Source organism: Coregonus clupeaformis, chromosome 8 (assembly GCF_020615455.1).
Source record: "Coregonus clupeaformis isolate EN_2021a chromosome 8, ASM2061545v1, whole genome shotgun sequence".
Taxonomy (NCBI): Eukaryota; Metazoa; Chordata; class Actinopteri; order Salmoniformes; family Salmonidae; genus Coregonus; species Coregonus clupeaformis.
The window spans coordinates 24,497,959-24,517,522 of NC_059199.1; the positions used below are offsets into that span (position 1 = coordinate 24,497,959).

Sequence of the window (19,564 nt, forward strand, 5' to 3'; positions counted from 1 at the left end):
GACGACTGATCCGTGTAAAGGAAATAATTAATGGGGCCAGGTATTGTGAGATTTTGAGTGAAAACCTCCTTCCATCAGCAAGGGCATTGAAGATGAAACGTGGCTGGGTCTTTCAGCATGACAATGACAATGATCCCAAACACACCGTCCTGGCAACGAAGGAGTGGCTTCGTAAGAAGCATTTCAAGGTCCTGGAGTGGCCTAGCCAGTCTCCAGATCTCAACCCCATAGAAAATCTTTGGAGGGAGTTGAAAGTCCGTGTTGCCCAGCGACAGCCCCAAAACATCACTGCTCTAGAGGAGATCTGCATGGAGGAATGGGCCAAAATACCAGCAACAGTGTGTGAAAACCTTGTGAAGACTTACAGAAAACGTTTGACCTGTGTCATTGCCAACGAAGAGTATATAACAAAGTATTGAGAAACGTTTGTTATTGACCAAATACTTATTTTCCACCATAATTAGCAAATAAATTCATTAAAAATCCTACAATGTGATTTTCTGGATTTTTTTTCCTCATTTTGTCTGTCATAGTTGACGTGTACATATGATGAAAATTACAGGCCTCTCTCATCTTTTTAAGTGGGAGAACTTTCACAATTGGTGGCTGACTAAATACTTTTTTCCCCCACTGTACGTTAGTAGCAATGGAAAATACCAAATTATCTTTTTTTTGCCGTTTTTCTATATACAGAGGATCCAATACACAGGAATGTGTCATTGTCAACAGATTTCTGGAGGATTGTGTACTGCTATATTTGTAATAAAATAAACTAGAATATTTATTGTAGAGGTTGATTTGATGCAGATGTGAGAGTAAATGCCAGTGAACACAGACCTCCAGAAACTGATCGACACTCCTATCCTAGACAGTGTCACCCCTCTTCAGCTACATAGCATTGCAGTATATTGGAAATACATTTGAAAATACTTATAAGTATACATTTGTCTGGTATCAGTATAGACGGAATGGCGTTTAAATTGCATTCGGAAGTAACGATTTTCTGCTAGCATTAGAAGGCATACATATTCTCTCACACACACAAAACGTAGTCACTGCTTTCCTTCAGAATGGATCAAACAGGCAGAGGAATGCTTTCATATAGATTGCTACATTTATTGTAAATGGTCAAATGCAAAAAACAATTGTTACAACATGGACCCGGAGAATATCAAAAGTGATTTTGGCATTGTTTCGACCAGGGCCTTTTACAGGCAGAACAAGGCTCAGTCTTGGGCAACTAACAAATCATTTCCACTATACACCATTGTCAAAGAAAGCAGAAATGATTTGCACAAGAGTGTATGGGAGGAGGTATAGAAAAGAGTTGGGGGCAAAAGTAGGACAGCGGTACACAGATGAGATAAAAGTAACACCATGAAACTTTTAGACGTGTAACAGTCTAGATGGTATTGAATCAGGAATGTATGAAGGAAGCGGCATAGGGAAAAGGGATGTAGGTAGAGTGGGCTCATAGAAGTAAGATGGGTGCTTCAATAGAGTCTGAAGTTGAGGGGTGGTTGGACATATAAGATGGGGTGCTGGTGTGCTTCTGCCCCCCCCTTTTAGGTCATTGTAACACAAATATTCCCCCACCCATGTCCAGGGGTCTCAGTGTTTTGTCCCTTGACGCCATTCAGTCCCAGTTGCAGCGCTCAAATCGTGGTCATCGTGTGTCTGTGAATCACAACATGAAAGGCGATGAGTGAAAACATTTCCACATATTGAGCCATATGAAATACAGTTGAAGCATAGGGCAAGAATTTGCTGCTAACATGTATACTGTGAGTCTGAATGATGAGAGCATCTTAACCCAGCTGTAGGTCCATTGTGTGTGTGTGTGGTCTTTTAAGCCTCAACAGCAACCAGCTCTGGAGGTATTGGGGACTTGGGATGCTTGCTGTCAAAGTGCTGCTTGAATGTCTTTGGGTCCGGTATCTGTGTCTGTAAGGGTCAGGTAAGGAATGAAGGATATTAACAATTGTTGGCTGAGACTGAATTTTCAGGTGACAAAAAATAAGCAAAGCAAGAAGATGCATCAAACTACTACACATCACACAGGCCAGTACAATGGACTAGACATGAAAAGAAACCTAAAAAGGTAGGGACGTCAAACGTTCAGGCTGCTGCACAGACTATGGAGGCTCTAGTCTACAGCGACCAGTTAAATTGTGTTTGAGAGCATTATTTTACTCTCCAAATGGTTAAATTAGTGAGAAATAGATGTCATTGTTGCAATAGTTTGTGAGTGGGCAACATACTGTATACTATCATCTTAAGTTGACATGTTGAATTATTTTGGCATAGTAAATTATTGTATATTCCGCTAATTTCCCGAATGTGGACTGTGGACAGTTTGTGTTACTACAAGCCTGCATTTTCACCCATTAAATTGTAGTGGAATTACACATCCATTTTACCTCAGATTGGTGATGTTAGTATAAAAGTTTATAGTTATCACAATGACTGTAAAAACTATTGGTCGCTAAAGAAATGACAGACCATGTAACATACTGTTAGTCACTAAATCCAGCTAGAAAGACCACGTAAAACAGCTGGCTAGTATGCCCTCACCCGTCTGAGCGGTTGGCTGTGAATGCCCTCACCCGCTATATACTTATAACTGATTGGTTTGGTTCTGCGCACTATAGTGCTGTCCGGTTAGAACATGATGTTGAGGCCCATACTAAACACTTGGTCACCACCACACGCACACATGCAGACACAGCTGTTTGTATTTGAGGATGTTTATGTGATTGTGGTAATCCGAATAACTTGGAATCTTATTGTTGTGGTTCTATAAGACAAAGATATGCACACATGTAAACAGTATTAGTTAAGGGTTATAACTATGCAATATAGATATACTGTATGTACAGTAACAGTCAAAAGTTTGGACACACCTACTCATTCCAGGGTTTTTCTTTATTTTTAAAATGTTCTACATAGTAGAATAATATTGAAGACATCAAAACTATGAAATAACACATATGGAATCATGTAGTAACCAAAAAAGTGTTAAACAAATCAAAATATATTTTATATTTGAGATTCTTTAAAGTAGCCACCCTTTGCCTTGATGACAGAGAAGAGAAGATTGATTGCTTAAAACAGATCAATATCTTTGGCTTTGTAAGGATGATTTTGTCACACGCACTGGGATGTGCAGGACTTAGAAATGGCACAGAATTTTATGAAATGGCACAGAAAATTTGAGGCGGTCTCTCTATAAAAGTCGTTGGCCACACACCAATTCATTGATTTGACAGTCAAACTATCACTTAAATAACTGCCAACCATTGTCACTGTTGATATCCTATGCCGCGTCGTGATTCGTTTAAATTAGTCTAACAAAAAAGTGGTCTGTTCCTTCCCAAAATCAACACCTGACATTCCAAAATATAGATGTAAGCCTTCTACAAGTGTGAATAGTGTTAGTTCAAACAGCTCTACACACCAAACGTTTACACCCCTTTTTTATTGATTTCCGCTTGATATCAATGGAAGTGATTAACAAAAAAAGTGTTGCGTAACACTTACCGCGTTGACGACCCACTTGAATCAAAATACAACACTTCAAAATATAGGCCTAGCTAGCTGTCTTCTACAAATTGTCCTCTAAGCAATGATGTACACATTATTCACAGATTCCATTTGGTTTTTGAGCTGTGTTAGTTTTAACAGGACGTGCAACCTCATCTCCCCCTCGCACAATTGATTAACATTTACATTTTAGTCATTTAGCAGACGCTCTTATCCAGAGCGACTTACAGTTATTGAGTGCATACATTTTTCATCCCTACGATTTCAATGTGATATCGATATGAGTGATTGACAAATAAATGTTCTCTTTCCGTTTTGGTCGACCCCCAAATAAAACTGTATCACTCCAAAATCTAGCTGACTGTCTTCTGCAGGTTGTCCTCTAACCAGTGATGTACAAAACATCCAGCCTCCATGTGTTTTTTTGTTGTTGTTAGTGCTGTTGGGTTCTATTTTTCTCATAATTGGATCTGTATGTGATGAATAACTTAGAAGGAATGCATTAATGATAAGCATAGGTTTGTACTATACTGATATAAATTGTTTCACATAACAGGCTGTGATTCATGTAAGGAACGTTAGGGGGTAGGACAGATAAGACTTGTATTTCTTACAGATACGAACACTCTCTCTTTGTTGTCTGTGAAACCGTCCTTGAACGTAGGTACATAGAGTACAGATTGGAAGGGTGTATTTTGGGTGCTGACTCTACAGGTTATTATGATAGCAACTTATGCCTGGGAACGGTGGAGCGCCAAGGGGTGGAGCGCCAAGGGATTGGGACTAACCCGTGCGCCAACGGATTGGCTGAGTAAAGTCTAAACCACACTCAGTCCTTTACTCTGATTGGCCAACAGAAGAGGTGGGAACTCTCTGTCAGAGTATTTGAGAAAGAACCTGTAAACAATGGTTTAGTTCTCTGTCTGTCCTGCGTGGTATTTCAGTGAGCCCGTATACGAACCATCATACTTATCATACATACATTTTGCATATAATAAATTTAGCTTGGATTGAATATCTCTTGATTATGTTTTCTCTTATTCCAATACCAGATTTGAATTACGCAATTTCTAACAGTGCATACAACCTGATATCCCCCCAAATCGATATCAGTGATTTATTGCCACTTGTCAAAACAACAGGGTGCGTGTGCAGTTTATAAAAAATACAAGTAATATGATTACTATTGTTACACGTGTACAGTGGGGAAAAAAAGTATTTAGTCAGCCACCAATTGTGCAAGTTCTCCCACTTAAAAAGATGAGAGAGGCCTGTAATTTTCATCATAGGTACACATCAACTATGACAGACAAATTGAGGAAAAAAAATCCAGAATATCACATTGTAGGATTTTTAATGAATTTATTTGCAAATTATGGTGGAAAATAAGTATTTGGTCACCGACAAACAAGCAAGATTTCTGGCTCTCACAGACCTGTAACTTCTTCTTTAAGAGGCTCCTCTGTCCTCCACTCGTTACCTGTATTAATGGCACCTGTTTGAACTTGTTATCAGTATAAAAGACACCTGTCCACAACCTCAAACAGTCACACTCCAAACTCCACTATGGCCAAGACCAAAGAGCTGTCAAAGGACACCAGAAACAAAATTGTAGACCTGCACCAGGCTGGGAAGACTGAATCTGCAATAGGTAAGCAGCTTGGTTTGAAGAAATCAACTGTGGGAGCAATTATTAGGAAATGGAAGACATACAAGACCACTGATAATCTCCCACGATCTGGGGCTCCACGCAAGATCTCACCCCGTGGGGTCAAAATGATCACAAGAACGGTGAGCAAAAATCCCGAACCACACAGGGGGACCTAGTGAATGACCTGCAGAGAGCTGGGACCAAAGTAACAAAGCCTACCATTAGTAACACACTACGCCGCCAGGGACTAAAATCCTGCAGTGCCAGACGTGTCCCCCTGCTTAAGCCAGTACATGTCCAGGCCCGTCTGAAGTTTGCTCGAGTGCATTTGGATGATCCAGAAGAGGATTGGGAGAATGTCATATGAAACCAAAATAGAACTTTTTGGTAAAAACTCAACTCGTCGTGTTTGGAGGACAAAGAATGCTGAGTTGCATCCAAAGAACACCATACCTACTGTGAAGCATTGGGGTGGAAACATCATGCTTTGGGGCTGTTTTTTCTGCAAATGGACCAGGACGACTGATCCGTGTAAAGGAAAGAATGAATGGGACCATGTATCGTGAGATTTTGAGTGAAAACCTCCTTCCATCAGCAAGGGCATTGAAGATGAAACGTGGCTGGGTCTTTCAGCATGACAATGATCCCAAACACACCGCCCGGGCAACGAAGGAGTGGCTTCGTAAGAAGCATTTCAAGGTCCTGGAGTGGCCTAGCCAGTCTCCAGATCTCAACCCCATAGAAAATCTTTGGAGGGAGTTGAAAGTCCGTGTTGCCCAGCGACAGCCCCAAAACATCACTGCTCTAGAGGAGATCTGCATGGAGGAATGGGCCAAAATACCAGCAACAGTGCGTGAAAACCTTGTGAAGAAAACGTTTGACCTGTGTCATTGCCAACAAAGGGTATATAACAAAGTATTGAGAAACTTTTGTTATTGACCAAATACTTATTTTCCACCATAATTTGCAAATAAATTCATAAAAAATCCTACAATGTGATTTTCTGGATTTTTTTTTCTCATTTTGTCTGTCATAGTTGACGTGTACCTATGATGAAAATGACAGGCCTCTATCATCTTTTTAAGTGGGAGAACTTGCACAATTGGTGGCTGACTAAATACTTATTTTCCCCACTGTACGTGCATATGATACATTTTATGTTTAGGTTTTCAATATATCACAAACTGTTTCTGCATATTGGTTATTGATTTGGACACTTTAAAACTGTGTTTTGACATTGGGCTATTTATCAAAATGTCTTGTCAACAGGAAGCAGCGTCAGCATCATTTTCAACCTTTGGGAATATAATTTAACTTTCAACATTAAATTCCAATGGTAAAAACTGCTGAATGATTCCAAAAGCGTGCTGCAATTTATTTATTTATATAAATCACCAAAACGGATTTGCCCTGCCTTCTAAAGGCACATACAGTACCAAACACTAATACTCACCCGACAGACAGGACAGGTGTGGACCAGTGCTGCCTTGGCTGAAGTCTTCTGGTCTGCTGCTGCTCCCTTCTTCTTAGCAGCTGCCGCCTTGGCGTTCTTTTGCCTGGGTTAAATCTTATGTTGCCTGCGAGCCTACCTGAAAGAAACAGATGTAGAAATATGCAACCCATTGGCACAGTGCCTTCGGAAAGTATTCAGACCCCTTGACTTTTTCCACATTTTGTTACGTTACAGCCTTATTCTAAAATTGATTAAATAATTTGTTCCCCTCAGCAATCTACACACAATACCCCATAATGAGAAAGTGAAAACAGGTTTTTACACATTTTTGCAAATGTATTACAAATAAAAAACTGAAATAAAACATTTACATAAGTATTCAGACACTTTGCTATGAGACTCGAAATTGAGCTCAGGTGCACCCTGTTTCTATTGATCATACTTGAGATGTTTCTACGACTTGATTGTAGTCCACCTGTGGTAAATTCAATTGATTGGACATGATTTGGAAAGACACACACCTATCTATATAAGGTCCCACAGTTGACAGTGCATGATAGAGCAAAAACCAAGCCATGAGGTCGAAGCAATTGTCTGTAGAGCTCCGAGACAGGATTGTGTGGAGGCACAGATCTGGGGAAGGGCACCAAAAAATGTCTGCAGCATTGAAGATCCCCAAGAACACAGTGGCCTCCATCATTCTTAAATGGAAGAAGTTTGGAACCACCAAGACTCTTCCTAGAGCTGCCCGTCCGGCCAAACTGAGCAATCGGGGCGAAGGGCCTTGGTCAGGGAGGTGACCAAGAACCCGATGGTCACTCTGAGTTCCTGTGTTGAGATGGGAGAACCTTCCAGAAGGACATCCATTTCTGCAGCACTCCACCAATCAGGCCTTTATGGTAGAGTGGCCAGACGGAAGCCACTCCTCAGTAAAAGGCACATGACAGCCCGCTTGGAGTTTGCCAAAAGGCTCCTAAAGACTCTCAGACCATGAGAAACAAGATTCTCTGGTCTGATGAAACCAAGATTGTAGTATTTTTCCTGAATGCCAAGTGTCACGTATGGAGGGAAACCTGGCACCATCCCTACGGAGAAGCATGGTGGTGGCAGTATCATGCTGTGAGGATGTTTTTCAGCGGCAGGGACTGGAAGACTAGTCAGGATCGAGGCAAAGATGAACGGAGCAAAGTACAGCGAGATACTTTATGAAAACCTGTTCCAGAGTGCTCAGGACCTCAGACTGGGGCTAAGGTTCACCTTCCAACAGGACAACGACCCTAAGCACCCAGCCAAGACAAGTCTCTGAATGTCCTTTAGTGTCCTTGAGTGGCCCTGCCAGAGCCCAGACTTGAACCCGATCGAACACCTCTGGAGAGACCTGAAAAAATCTGTGCAGCAACGCTCTCCATCTAACCTGACAGAGCTTGAGAGGATCTGCAGAGAAGAATGGGAGAAACTCCCCAAATACAGGTGTGCCAAGCTTGTAGCGTCATACCCAAGAAGACTTGATGCTGTAATCGCTGCCAATGGTGCTAAAACAAAGTACTGAGTAAAGGGTCTGAATACTTATGTAGATGTCTTATTTCAGTTTTTTATATTTAATAAATTAGCAAACATGTTTAAAAACCTGTTTTTGCTTTGTCATAATGGGGTATTGTGTGTAGACTGATGAGGAAAAAGAACAATTTTATCAATTTTAGAATAAGGCTGTAACGTAACAAAATGTGGAAAAAGACATGGGGTCTGAATACTTTCCGAAGGCACTGTATTTATCTGTATCTCAGTCTTGTGAGCACTCTAGCCATCCATGAAGAGACTATACAAGTGAATTTAGCTACACAAGTGACTAGCCAGCTGACAACTAAACATGAGATTCTGGAAGATTATATAGCTAGTAGGGTTGACCCCATTTATTCGACTGGTCGATTGTTTGGTCGATAGGCTGTTGGTCGACCAATATTTCTTTAGCGGAACAGTAGCAAAAATTTAATGTACAAATATCATGGTGTACAAAACACCTGTCTGATTCGCGCCAGTCTGAGTGGACTAATCCATTGTGGAGGCCGTGGGGATGGCACAGTCCATCACTCTAAGACGTGTTACTGAAATTGCATATGGTTATATTACATAAGAACAATGGTGCAAGAATAAAAATAATATCATTTTATAACAAATGCACTTTCTCCCGCGTTGGATAGTGGTCACTGTCTGCAGTTCTGAAACACATCAGTGCTCTGTTGAATTGGTGCCTTTTCCTAGATCATGTTGCTATGTGCATAATAGCACATTTAATCCGCGTATTGTTGTTGAGAACAATGTGGCGGAGGCAGCAGCAGAATGAAGAGATGAGAAAACAGCCCTTGCCTTATTGTCTAAGAAAAGTGAGGAGAGGAAACCCCGACTTAATTAGGTCAATAATCAATAGCTTAACTGTTAAATGTGCCTGGCTTTATAAATGATCCATATACAGTTGAAGTCGGAAGTTAACATACACATTAGCAAATACATTTAAACTCAGTTTTTCACCATTACTAACATTTAATCCTAGTATAAATTCCCTGTCTTAGGTCAGTTAGGATCACCACTTTATTTTAAGAATGTGAAATGTCAGAATAATAGTAGAGAGAATGATTTATTTCTGCTTTTATTTATTTAATCACATTCCCAATGGGTCAGAAGTTTACATACACTCAATTAGTATTTGGTAGCATTGCCTTTAAATTGTTTAACTTGGGTCAAACATTACGGGTAGCCTTCCACAAGCTTCCCACAATAAGTTGGGTGAATTTTGGCCCATTCCTCCTGACAGAGCTGGTGTAACTGAGTCAGGTTTGTAGGCCTCCTTGCTCACACACGCTTTTTCAGTTCTGCCAACAAATGTTCTATAGGATTGAGGTCAGGGCTTTGTGATGGCCACTCCATTACCTTGACTTTGTTGTTCTTAAGCCATTTTGCCACAACTTTGGAAGTATGCTTGGGGTCATTGTCCATTTGGAAGATCAATTTGCGACCAAGCTTTAACTTCCTGACTGATGTCTTGAGATGTTGCTTCAATATATCCACATAATTTTCCTTCCTCATGATGCCATCTATTTTGTGAAGTGCAACAGTCCCTCCTGCAGCAAAGTACCCCCACAGCATGATGCTGCCAACCCTGTCCTTCACGGTTGGACATTTCTCCAAAAAGTACAGTCTTTGTCCCCATGTGCAGTTGCAAACCGTAGCCTGGCATTTTTATGGCGGTTTTGGAGCAGTGGCTTCTTCCTTGCTGAGCGGCCTTTCAGGTTATGTCGATATAGGACTCGTTTTACTGTGGATATATATACCTTTGTACCTGTTTCCTCCAGCATCTTCACAAGGTCCTTTGCTGTTGTTCTGGGATTGATTTGCACTTTTCGCACCAAAGTACGTTCATCTCTAGGAGACAGAACGCGCCTCCTTCATGTACGGTATGATGGCTGCGTGGTCCCATGGTGTTTATACTTGTGTACTATTGTTTGTACAGATGAACGTGGTACCTTCAGGCGTTTGGAAATTGCTTCCAAGAATGAACCAGACTTGTGGAGGTTTAAAGATTATTTTCTGAGGTCTTGGCTGATTTATTTTGATTTTCACATGATGTCAAGCAAAGAGGCACTGAGTTTGAAGGTAGGCTTTGAAATACATCCACAGGTACACCTCCAATTGACTCAAATTATGTCAATTAGCCTATCAGAAGCTTCTAACGCCATGACATCATTTTCTGGAATTTTCCAAGCTGTTTAAAGGCACAGTCAACTTAGTGTATGTATACTTCTGAACCACTGGAATTGTGATACAGTGAATTATAAGTGAAATAATCTGTCTGTAAACAATTGTGAGCACCAAGGCTCACACAACAACATGTCAAGTAAACGATTTCACAAATTCGGCTGTTTTTAATCTTTGCTTTGCTGTAATAAAGGCTTTACACTTTTTTTTCGTTAGAACAGCCTCTCTGGTATCTTTATAATTAATTTAGTGTTGTTTACATTGTTCCAAAGTGTCAGAATTAATAATAATGATAATAATAATAACCCTGCTTTTTCTTGATATCCTTCTTATTGTTATTATTACTAATATTATTATGATCATCATTATAATAAGTATTGCCATTATCATTAGTAGGCTTAGTATAGCAGCCCGAGCTGTAGGCCTAAGAGCATATCTTGTTTAGTCTTAATACTGTAACTTATTTAGGCCTATATTTCAAATGCTTATATAGGCTACTGTATCAATCAATCTTTCATTCGTTCATGTCATCACACAGCATATGAGTCATTCATGATTTGAAATGCAATCAAGCATGTTAGTTTTAAAATAAAATAAAGCGAGCTTAGAATAATTAGCTTAAACAATAAGCCGTTCCATTTCGGAAATTGCATTCACAAATGAATGTGACTGTTTTTAGTCTTTGCTGTAATAAAGGCTTAGCAAAAAACGTTACAACAAACTCTCTGGTACGCTTATAATGTAGTTATTGTTGTTTACGTTGTTCCAAAAGGTCAGAAAATTATATTGTAATCTACGCAGCACCTGTTTGGCACACATAATATGCATGCAGCGCTTGCTCCTTACCTTATTTTTCTTGATCTAGAATATTTTCCACAACTAGTTACATTTATTCCACACATTGACTTCCCCTTGACCTCATGAGCAACCAGTAAACATTCCCAGTTTCGAGTTTATTTGTCACGTCCTGCACCCCTGCAGTCTCTATGTTGACACAGAGGAGGGTGAGCCTCAAAGAGTTAATACTATGGTCAGGGTCAGGAAATGCTCTGCAGATGGGGAGGGTATTTCCCACAAAGTGGATTTCTTGATTATTATACCATTGAATAAAGAGGCAAGTTAACTCAGAATACTACACCAATACCTGTGCAGTAGCAATGTAATGTCATATAGTATTTGTAATTGTTTAGTAAATACATAGAAATGGAGATATGCTGTTTTGGTGTACCTCAAGATTGTATCACTCTCTCTCTCTCTCACACACACACACACACACACACACACACACACACACACACACACACACACACACACACACACAAAAACACACACACACATTGTTTTCTCTCTATCAGACCAGTCCTTGTCAGCTGGGTGGGTAGGCTTGGTGGGTCGAAGGGGCCCCTGCTCCAAACAGCCCTTCATGGTGACCTTCTTCAGGGCCAGCCAGGCCGCCTGTCGCGCCCTGAATCCCAACCCCCGCAAGAAGAAGCCCAAATATGACCGTCCCCTGCCCAGTATACATGGTGAGGTCATACAAGGTCAGGGGACAACACTGGTTTTTGGTGTTGTTGTTAAGCTTGTTTTTGCAGAGTTTAAAGGGATAGTTCATCCAAATTACAAAATTACTTAACTTGCGTTTACTTTTAATTGTGTCTTTATTTTAAATCCAATGCATCCAAAGCATGCTTTACAGTCTGTCCTGTCTCATAACATCTTTTTTGATCCCTTTCAGATCACAGCCACGTCAACAGTGGGCGTCAGGCTTGTAAGAGACATGAATTACATGTGAGCTTAGTGACCTAGGCTGGAAGGTGAGCTTCTGTCTCCCTTAACTACTCAATCTACTGAATAGATATTATCATGATCTAACATTGTATCACCTTATTTGCTGTAACACACAATTAGCAAAATAAATAACAATGTAAATCACAATATGGGGATGAGGTAGTTGGGTGGGCTAATTACAGATGGGCTGTGTACAGGTGCAGTGATCGGTAAGCTGCTCTGACAACTGATGCTTAAAGTTAGTGAGGGAGATAAGTGTCTCCAGCTTCAGAGATGTTTGCCGTCCGTTCCAGCTATATGCAGCAGAGAACTGGAAGGAATGGCGGCCAAAGGAGGTGTTGGCTTTGGGGATGACCAGTGAGATATACCTGCTGGAACGCATACTACGGGTGGGTGTTGCTAAGGTGACCAATGATCTAAGATAAGGCGGGGATTTGCCTAGAAGTGATTTATATATGACCTGGAGCCAGTGGGTTTGGCGACGAATATGTAGTGAGGGCCAGCCAACAAGAGTGTACAGGTCACAATGGTGGGTAGTATATGGGGCTTTGGTGACAAAACAGATGGCACTGTGATAGACTACATCCAATTTGCTGAGTAGAGTGTTGGAAGCTATTTTGTAAATGACATCGCCGAAGTCAAGGATCGGTAGGATAGTCAGTTTTACGAGGGCATGTTTAGCAGCATGAGTGAAGGAGGCTTTGTTGCGAAATAGGAAGCAGATTCTAGATTTAGCTTTGGATTGGAGATGCTTAATGTGAGTCTGGAAGGAGAGTTTACGGTCTAACCAGACACCTAGGTATTTGTAGTTGTCCACATATTCTAAGTCAGACCCGCCGAGAGTAGTGATTCTAATCGGGCGGGCGGGTGCAAGCAGCGTTCGATTGAAGAGCATGCATTTAGTTTCACTAGCGTTTAAGAGCAGTTGGAGGCCACGGAAGGAGTGTTGTATGGCATTGAAGCTCGTTTTGATGTTTGTTAACACAGTGTCCAGTGAAGGGCCAGATGTATACAAAATGGTGTCGTCTGCGTAGAGGTAGATCTGAGAGTCACCAGCAGCAAGAGCGACATCATTGATATACACAGAGAATAGAGTCGGCCCGAGATTTGAACCCTGTGGCACCCCCTTAGAGACTGCTAGAGGTCCAGACAACAGGCCCTCCGATTTGACACATTGAACTCTATCTGAGCAGTAGTTGGTGAACCAGGTGAGGCAGTCATTTGAGAAACCAAGGCTATTTAGTCTGCCAATAAGAATGCAGTGATTGACAGAGTCAAAAGCCTTGGCCAGGTCGATGAAGACGGCTGCACATTACTGTCTTTTATCGATCGCGGTTATCATATCGTTTAGGACATTGAGCTTGGCTGAGGTGCACAATATGGGGATGCTCGAAGAGGGGGATGACCGCGGCAGCTTTCCAAATCTCTGGGGATCTCAGACGATACGAAAGACAGGTTGAACAGGCTAGTAATAGGGGTTGCGACAATTTCGGCAGGGTCCAGATTTAGCAGCTCTTTCAGGACATCAGCTATCTGTATTTGGGTGAAGGAGATGTGGGGGCGGGGGGGGGGGCATGGGCAAGTTGCAGCGGAGGGTGCAGAGCTGGTGGCCGGGGCAGGGGTAGCCAAGTGGAAAGCATGGCCAGCCGTAGCAAAATGCTTATTGATATTCTCGATTATCGTAGATTTATCGGTGGTGACAGTGTTTCCTAGCCTCAGTGCAGTGGGTAGCTGGGAGGAGGTGCTCTTATTCTCCATGGACTTTACAGTGTCCCAAAACGTTTTGGAGTTAGTGCTACAGGATGCACATTTCTGTTTGAAAAAGCTAGCCTTTGCTTTCCTAACTGATTGTGTATATTGGTTCCTGACTTCCCCTGAAAAGTTGCATATCGCGGGGCTGTTCGATGCTAATGCAGTACGCCACAGGATGTTTTTGTGCTGGTCAAGGGCAGTCAAGTCTGGGGTGAACCAGGGGCTATACATGAACTCTAACATTGGTTTCAATGGGAATGACGGTAAATGGCTCAGACATTTATGGCAAACTGAAACTAAAATAACCAATTTACCTGAGTCTACAATGGCAGTCTTAAAATAGAGTACGGATAGTGAGAAGTAACTTTCAAGACAGAAGCAATTGTGCCCTATAGTGGTGGACTTTATACTGTACCAGGTTACTACACAACTAACATACACTGAGTGTACAAAACATTAGAAACACCTGCTCTTTCCATGACATAGACTGACCAGGTAAATTCAGGTGAAAGCTATGATCCTTTGAACGGGGCATGGTAGTAGGTGTATCAAGAATGGTCCACCACCCAAAGGTCATTCAGCCAACTTGACACAACTGTGGGAAGCATTGGAGTCAACATGGGCCAGAATCCCTTTGGAACGCTTTCGACACCTTGTAGAGTCCATGCCCCGACAAATTGAGGCTGTTCTGAGCAACAGGGGGTGCAACTCAATATTAGCAAGGTGTTCTTAATGTTTTGTACACTCAGTGTATGTAGGCCTCCATGTTTTTAAATAGTACAGTATCACACATCACAGTACAATGCCATAAAGCGTGGGCCTGTAGTACATGTAAATCAACTTAAAGTTGGTTTTTATTTCCATATGCAAAGAATAAAGCATAATTGTTGATGTAATAATTACATTTACATTTACATTTTAGTCATTTAGCAGACGCTCTTATCCAGAGCGACTTACAGAATGTAATATTAGCCTCATAACAACTCCAGGAATAGGAAATAGTGATGAAATAATCAAATAAATGAAAAGACAGAGACAAATGCTTTTGAACTACTGTTTATTTTATTTAAAAATGTAAAATTCAGAGCAAAGTAATGTAGTGCACTAGTGTCTAGAGCACTGTTAGGTGGCAAAGTGTGACAAGAATCCTGTGGGGAGAGAAAACAAGAGAATACATGAATTTAATAGGTGTTAACTAATCAGGGTTCAACGAAGCACTTCAAGTCCTCAATTCCAGAGAGAGAGAGAGAGAGAGAGAGAGAGAGAGAGAGAGAGAGAGAGAGAGAGAGAGAGAGAGAGAGAGAGAGAGAGAGAGAGAGAGAGAGAGAGAGAGAGAGAGAGAGAGAGAGAGAGAGAGAGAGAGAGAGAGGAGGAAGAGAAGTGTGGCCCTTCAGGTCTCTGCAGTAGGACTACATGCTGGCCATGAGGTACTCGAGGTGGTACTCCAGGAGGCTGGAGAGCTCAGTGACCAGAGACTCTCGGTTAAAATACCAGGCCAGCTGCTGCCCAAACATGTCATCTAGCAGAGCCATCAGCCCGCCCTGAAGGGAACACCACACAACACATAGAAAATGGCTCTGAGCTACTAGCTTATCAAGAGGAGAGAGACAATGAGAGTTACTCCCCCTAAAACGGCATTGAAACCCTGTTAACCATGAACGAGTAAAGAGGAAGTAAACTAGTAATAAGGAAGAAAACAGGAAGTAAACTCTTGACTCTTACATTGAGCAGCAACAGGTATCTCTCAGCCTTTGGCTCAATGCTGGCAACAGTGGGCAGGAAGGAGTACAGGAGAGCGTACAGACGCTCCATGAACCCACCAGGTTGCTAAAGTAAACAGAGGAGGAGAGAAGAGAAATTGAAGTGAAATTGCTAATAGACAGACATCTAAACATTTACCAGCGAGATGCTACTTACCACCATCAGGGATTTCTGAGCTGTCATCATCCCAAACAGCACCAGCTCAAAAAGGACATCTATCAGGTTAACATGATGGATCTAGGACAAGAAAACACGTTTGGAGAAAATAGGAATGATTTCAAATAGATCAGCTACTGTGCCGTATAAAAGACATGCATGTGGAAGAACTCAAAGTGAGACTTGAAAGAGTTAATTAACTCACCTTTGCCTCAGCCAGCTCCCTCTCAATGTCAATCTGCTTGGAGGGGTCACTCAGGTAGTCCACAAAGTCGTTATAGGCACGGATGAATTCGGCCTCGTCCTATCACAAAGCAAAGAGCAGTGATGTTAGTGCACAGAACACATTTCCCACCAAGGACGCTCTCTTTCCCTTGAAGGACAATGAGTTAGTGAGCTACCATCTGGTGGACCTGAACCAGTGCGCCCAGTAGGACCTTTCCCGCCACAAACAGATGGTTCCTACTCAGGGTGGAACCGAGCAGGGTCTAGAGAAGAGGGAAGAGTTAGGGTGAGACACCCATCTTACTCTAGGAGACAGACAGAACAGGAAGACACAGAGAGTCAAAGAAAAGTGGGTCCACTCACAGTAAAGGCCTGGCGCAGGAGACGAGCCTCAGGCCGATGTCCTCCACTCTCTTGGTGGTAAGGTAGAGGCTGTGGAAGAGAGGGAATGGAGCATGTCAATGGGGGATAACAGCATTGTGACCACTATCCTTCAGCATCTGACAAGCTCAGACTATACACACATTTAGAGGGACTCACTTTAGCAGAGGAACCTCCCTCTCCTCAGGCAGCAGGTCCTCCTCCCAGCCCTACAACAACAGAACAATTATTCAACATCAGTGACCAATGTAATGACATGTCAAACAATGGGTCAATCAAAGGATCTTAATGCTACTAGTCAATAGTATGTGTATGTGTGTGTGTAACATCTGACCTCATAGCAGTTGTGGCCCTCAGGCTCTGGCTCAGTGAACTGCTGAGTGGTGGGCGTAGAGACGGAGGCAGCCTCCGACCACGCCGAGGAGGAGAGCAGCCCATCCAGCCCCATGTGGAGAGTGGCGTACACCACCGAGACATCAGTTTGCTGCTCAAAACACACACACACAACACACATTAATAGAAAACAGACCATATCTAATGGAAAATGCCCTGTAATTTCTATTCTATATACATAGGAAATTGTTTATTTACCTGGTAGCAGCCATGCGTCACGGCCACAGACGTCTCGTGGCGGAGGTGAGACGCATACTGGGTCACCCTGCCAGCCACATACTGACAGAGAGAAACGACATGTTAAGGCCAAACGGAATAAGTGAAGAAAAGCCTAATCTAATACTAATTCAGTAGTATTTACATCTTACCTGGATCCAAGAGATGGACTGCACCTTGGTGGCACAGTAGGGGATGCCCTCTGGACTAAGTCTGTGTGTCTCCTTGGAGATGGCCCACACCAGTTGAGTCTCCAGGCCTCGAACCCTACTCGCATGGTGCATCCTCACCACCACCTGCTGTGGAGTGAAACAACAAGACAACATCAACAAAACAACATCAGCCATCGCTGTAACATATTTCCATCAAGATCACATGACACTGACGATGTAGATTAGGATTAGGTAGTGACAAAGACACATACCTGGGATCCCCCACGCATGTAGGTGATAATGGGGCTGATGAACTGGAAAGTTCTCCAAGCTTTAGCCACCGGACCGGCATTGTTCTGCACAAGAGGGGGTTGACATTACAATACATTCAGGTTAGAAACAGCAAACATTGCAACAGTGATGTGACTGTGTGTGTGGGTCTCTTACCCTGATCACAACAGGCCCACAGTACAGGGAGCTAAACCTAATCGGTATCAACTGCCAATTACCAGTGGCCTCCTAAAGCAGAAAGCAGACAACAAAGATTTTTAGAATGTCAAAGTGACACAAATTGAATATCTGGGATACTTTTCAAACATTAAACTTTCTGAAAATTGTACCTCAAGGATAGTCGGCACATCTGGCACCTCCTCAAGGATGGCTGGCAGCAGTGGTACATCCGGCACATCATCCAATGGCACAACCAACTGGACCTCATCCAGGGCAGTTGATTCTAAAATTAGGAACATTGGAATACAAACAAACAAATGTTAGGATGTAAAACGTAGCGAGCTAGCTAGTACTACTAGTTCAAAAGTGCATCTCTTAGCAAAAGTCACTAAAGTCAACGTTAGCTTGCAAGTATGGATTACAGAAATACACAACATTTCACAAATTACATTTATATTGTTAAATGTGGTAAAATAAGAAGTTTAAACTCAACATACCCTCTTCGAAGTCGATGTCGCTGTCCACCTCCCGACGATTGCGAACCCTGCAAAACGGAAAAGACAACAAAAACAACCCACAAATGAATTTGAACAACCTGTCGACGCAGTAGACCGCCGACGTCCACGCACTCTCTCCACCAATTTTGAAAAGCACGCAGGCATTTTCCAGTCGATCTTTCAGTCTCAGGTCTCAAAAATCTGTCAAGTTTGTTGTTGTTGAACAGCAAACTGAAGTTCAATAGAACGCCGAGATGTTCTATCGGTTAGATGTCTCTTGGCAACACATATTTTAGAAAATTGTTGTTTACAAAATTGACAGCTGTGTTGCCATAGAAATGAGTTTGGAACTCTATGCTTACCATTAGAATTCTATAAAAATTCCATTCGTACTCATCATTCTAATTCTATTGACCCTATTTTGTCACCAGAGGATTTCCTATGTTGTTGGTATAATATAAAACAAAAATACCAAATGTTCTTTTTAAGTCACTAGCTAGGTCAATGGCCCATTGAAATGTTTTAGCATGTTTCATGGAAGTTGTTGTTGAACTTCTGAAAGTCTAGGCTTTGACTCAGTGGATAATAAAGTATTGTGGAGCACAGACAACCCGGTTTAAAATATATTGACCAAATTCAGACAAGGGGGCAAAGCCACAGCCCACTGAGGTAGGAGAGCACTGAAGTATCTGCATAATAATAATCCATATCTCTTTTATAAACAGGATAGTATCATTGATTATATAAAAGTGCATGTATAAATAAGTCTGATTGACCTTTTTTCATGGCAGGTTCACCTTCTGAAGCCGGACGAGGTTCCCAAAGCGTGCTGTGCACCCACCAAGCTCAGTCCCATCTCCGGACTCTTCTACGATGACAACAACAATGTGATCCTAAAGAAGCATCGTAACATGGTGGTCAAGACCTGTGGATGCCTGTGACACCTGTGGTAGCCCATATATTCTACATCATTTTTATAAACTTGACTACCATTGTTCCAAAAGATACAAACGGGGTAATATAACTTGCAGCCAGCAGTTGATAGCAATAATCTGGCAATATGTGTATAAATAGTATGTATCTACACTGAACTAAAATATAAACGCAACAATTTCAAAGATTTACTGTGTTACAGTTCATATAAGGAAATCAGTCAATTAAAATATATTCTTTAGGCCCTAATCTATGGATTTAACATGACTGGGAATGCAGATGTGCATCTGTTGGTCACAGATACCTTTTTAAATAAAGATAGGTGCGTGGATCAGAAAACCAGTCAGTATCTGGTGTGACCACCATTTGCCTCATGCAGCGGGACACATCTCCTTAGCATAGAGTTGATCAAGCTGTTGATTGAGGCCTGTAGAATGTTGACCCACTCCTCTTCGATGGTTTT

The 19,564-nt window shown here is 41.9% G+C and overlaps 1 protein-coding gene across 1 annotated transcript in view; it reads right to left on the minus strand.

Annotated features, from left to right (window-relative positions):
- Positions 1-15,346: 15,346 nt before the first annotated feature.
- The window catches only part of LOC121571475, a 34,541-nt gene continuing 30,323 nt past the window's right edge, over positions 15,347-19,564 (minus strand). Inside the window, exons 2-15 of the mRNA XM_045222233.1 lie at positions 18,169-18,215; positions 17,842-17,954; positions 17,669-17,740; positions 17,494-17,577; positions 17,222-17,368; positions 17,052-17,132; positions 16,795-16,944; positions 16,620-16,669; positions 16,443-16,511; positions 16,256-16,316; positions 16,060-16,158; positions 15,855-15,935; positions 15,660-15,764; positions 15,347-15,478 (exon numbers count right to left, since the gene is read on the minus strand). Of these exons, the coding sequence (XP_045078168.1) occupies positions 15,347-15,478; positions 15,660-15,764; positions 15,855-15,935; positions 16,060-16,158; positions 16,256-16,316; positions 16,443-16,511; positions 16,620-16,669; positions 16,795-16,944; positions 17,052-17,132; positions 17,222-17,368; positions 17,494-17,577; positions 17,669-17,740; positions 17,842-17,954; positions 18,169-18,215 (1,291 nt within the window). The remainder of the gene's footprint in view (positions 15,479-15,659; positions 15,765-15,854; positions 15,936-16,059; positions 16,159-16,255; positions 16,317-16,442; positions 16,512-16,619; positions 16,670-16,794; positions 16,945-17,051; positions 17,133-17,221; positions 17,369-17,493; positions 17,578-17,668; positions 17,741-17,841; positions 17,955-18,168; positions 18,216-19,564) is intronic.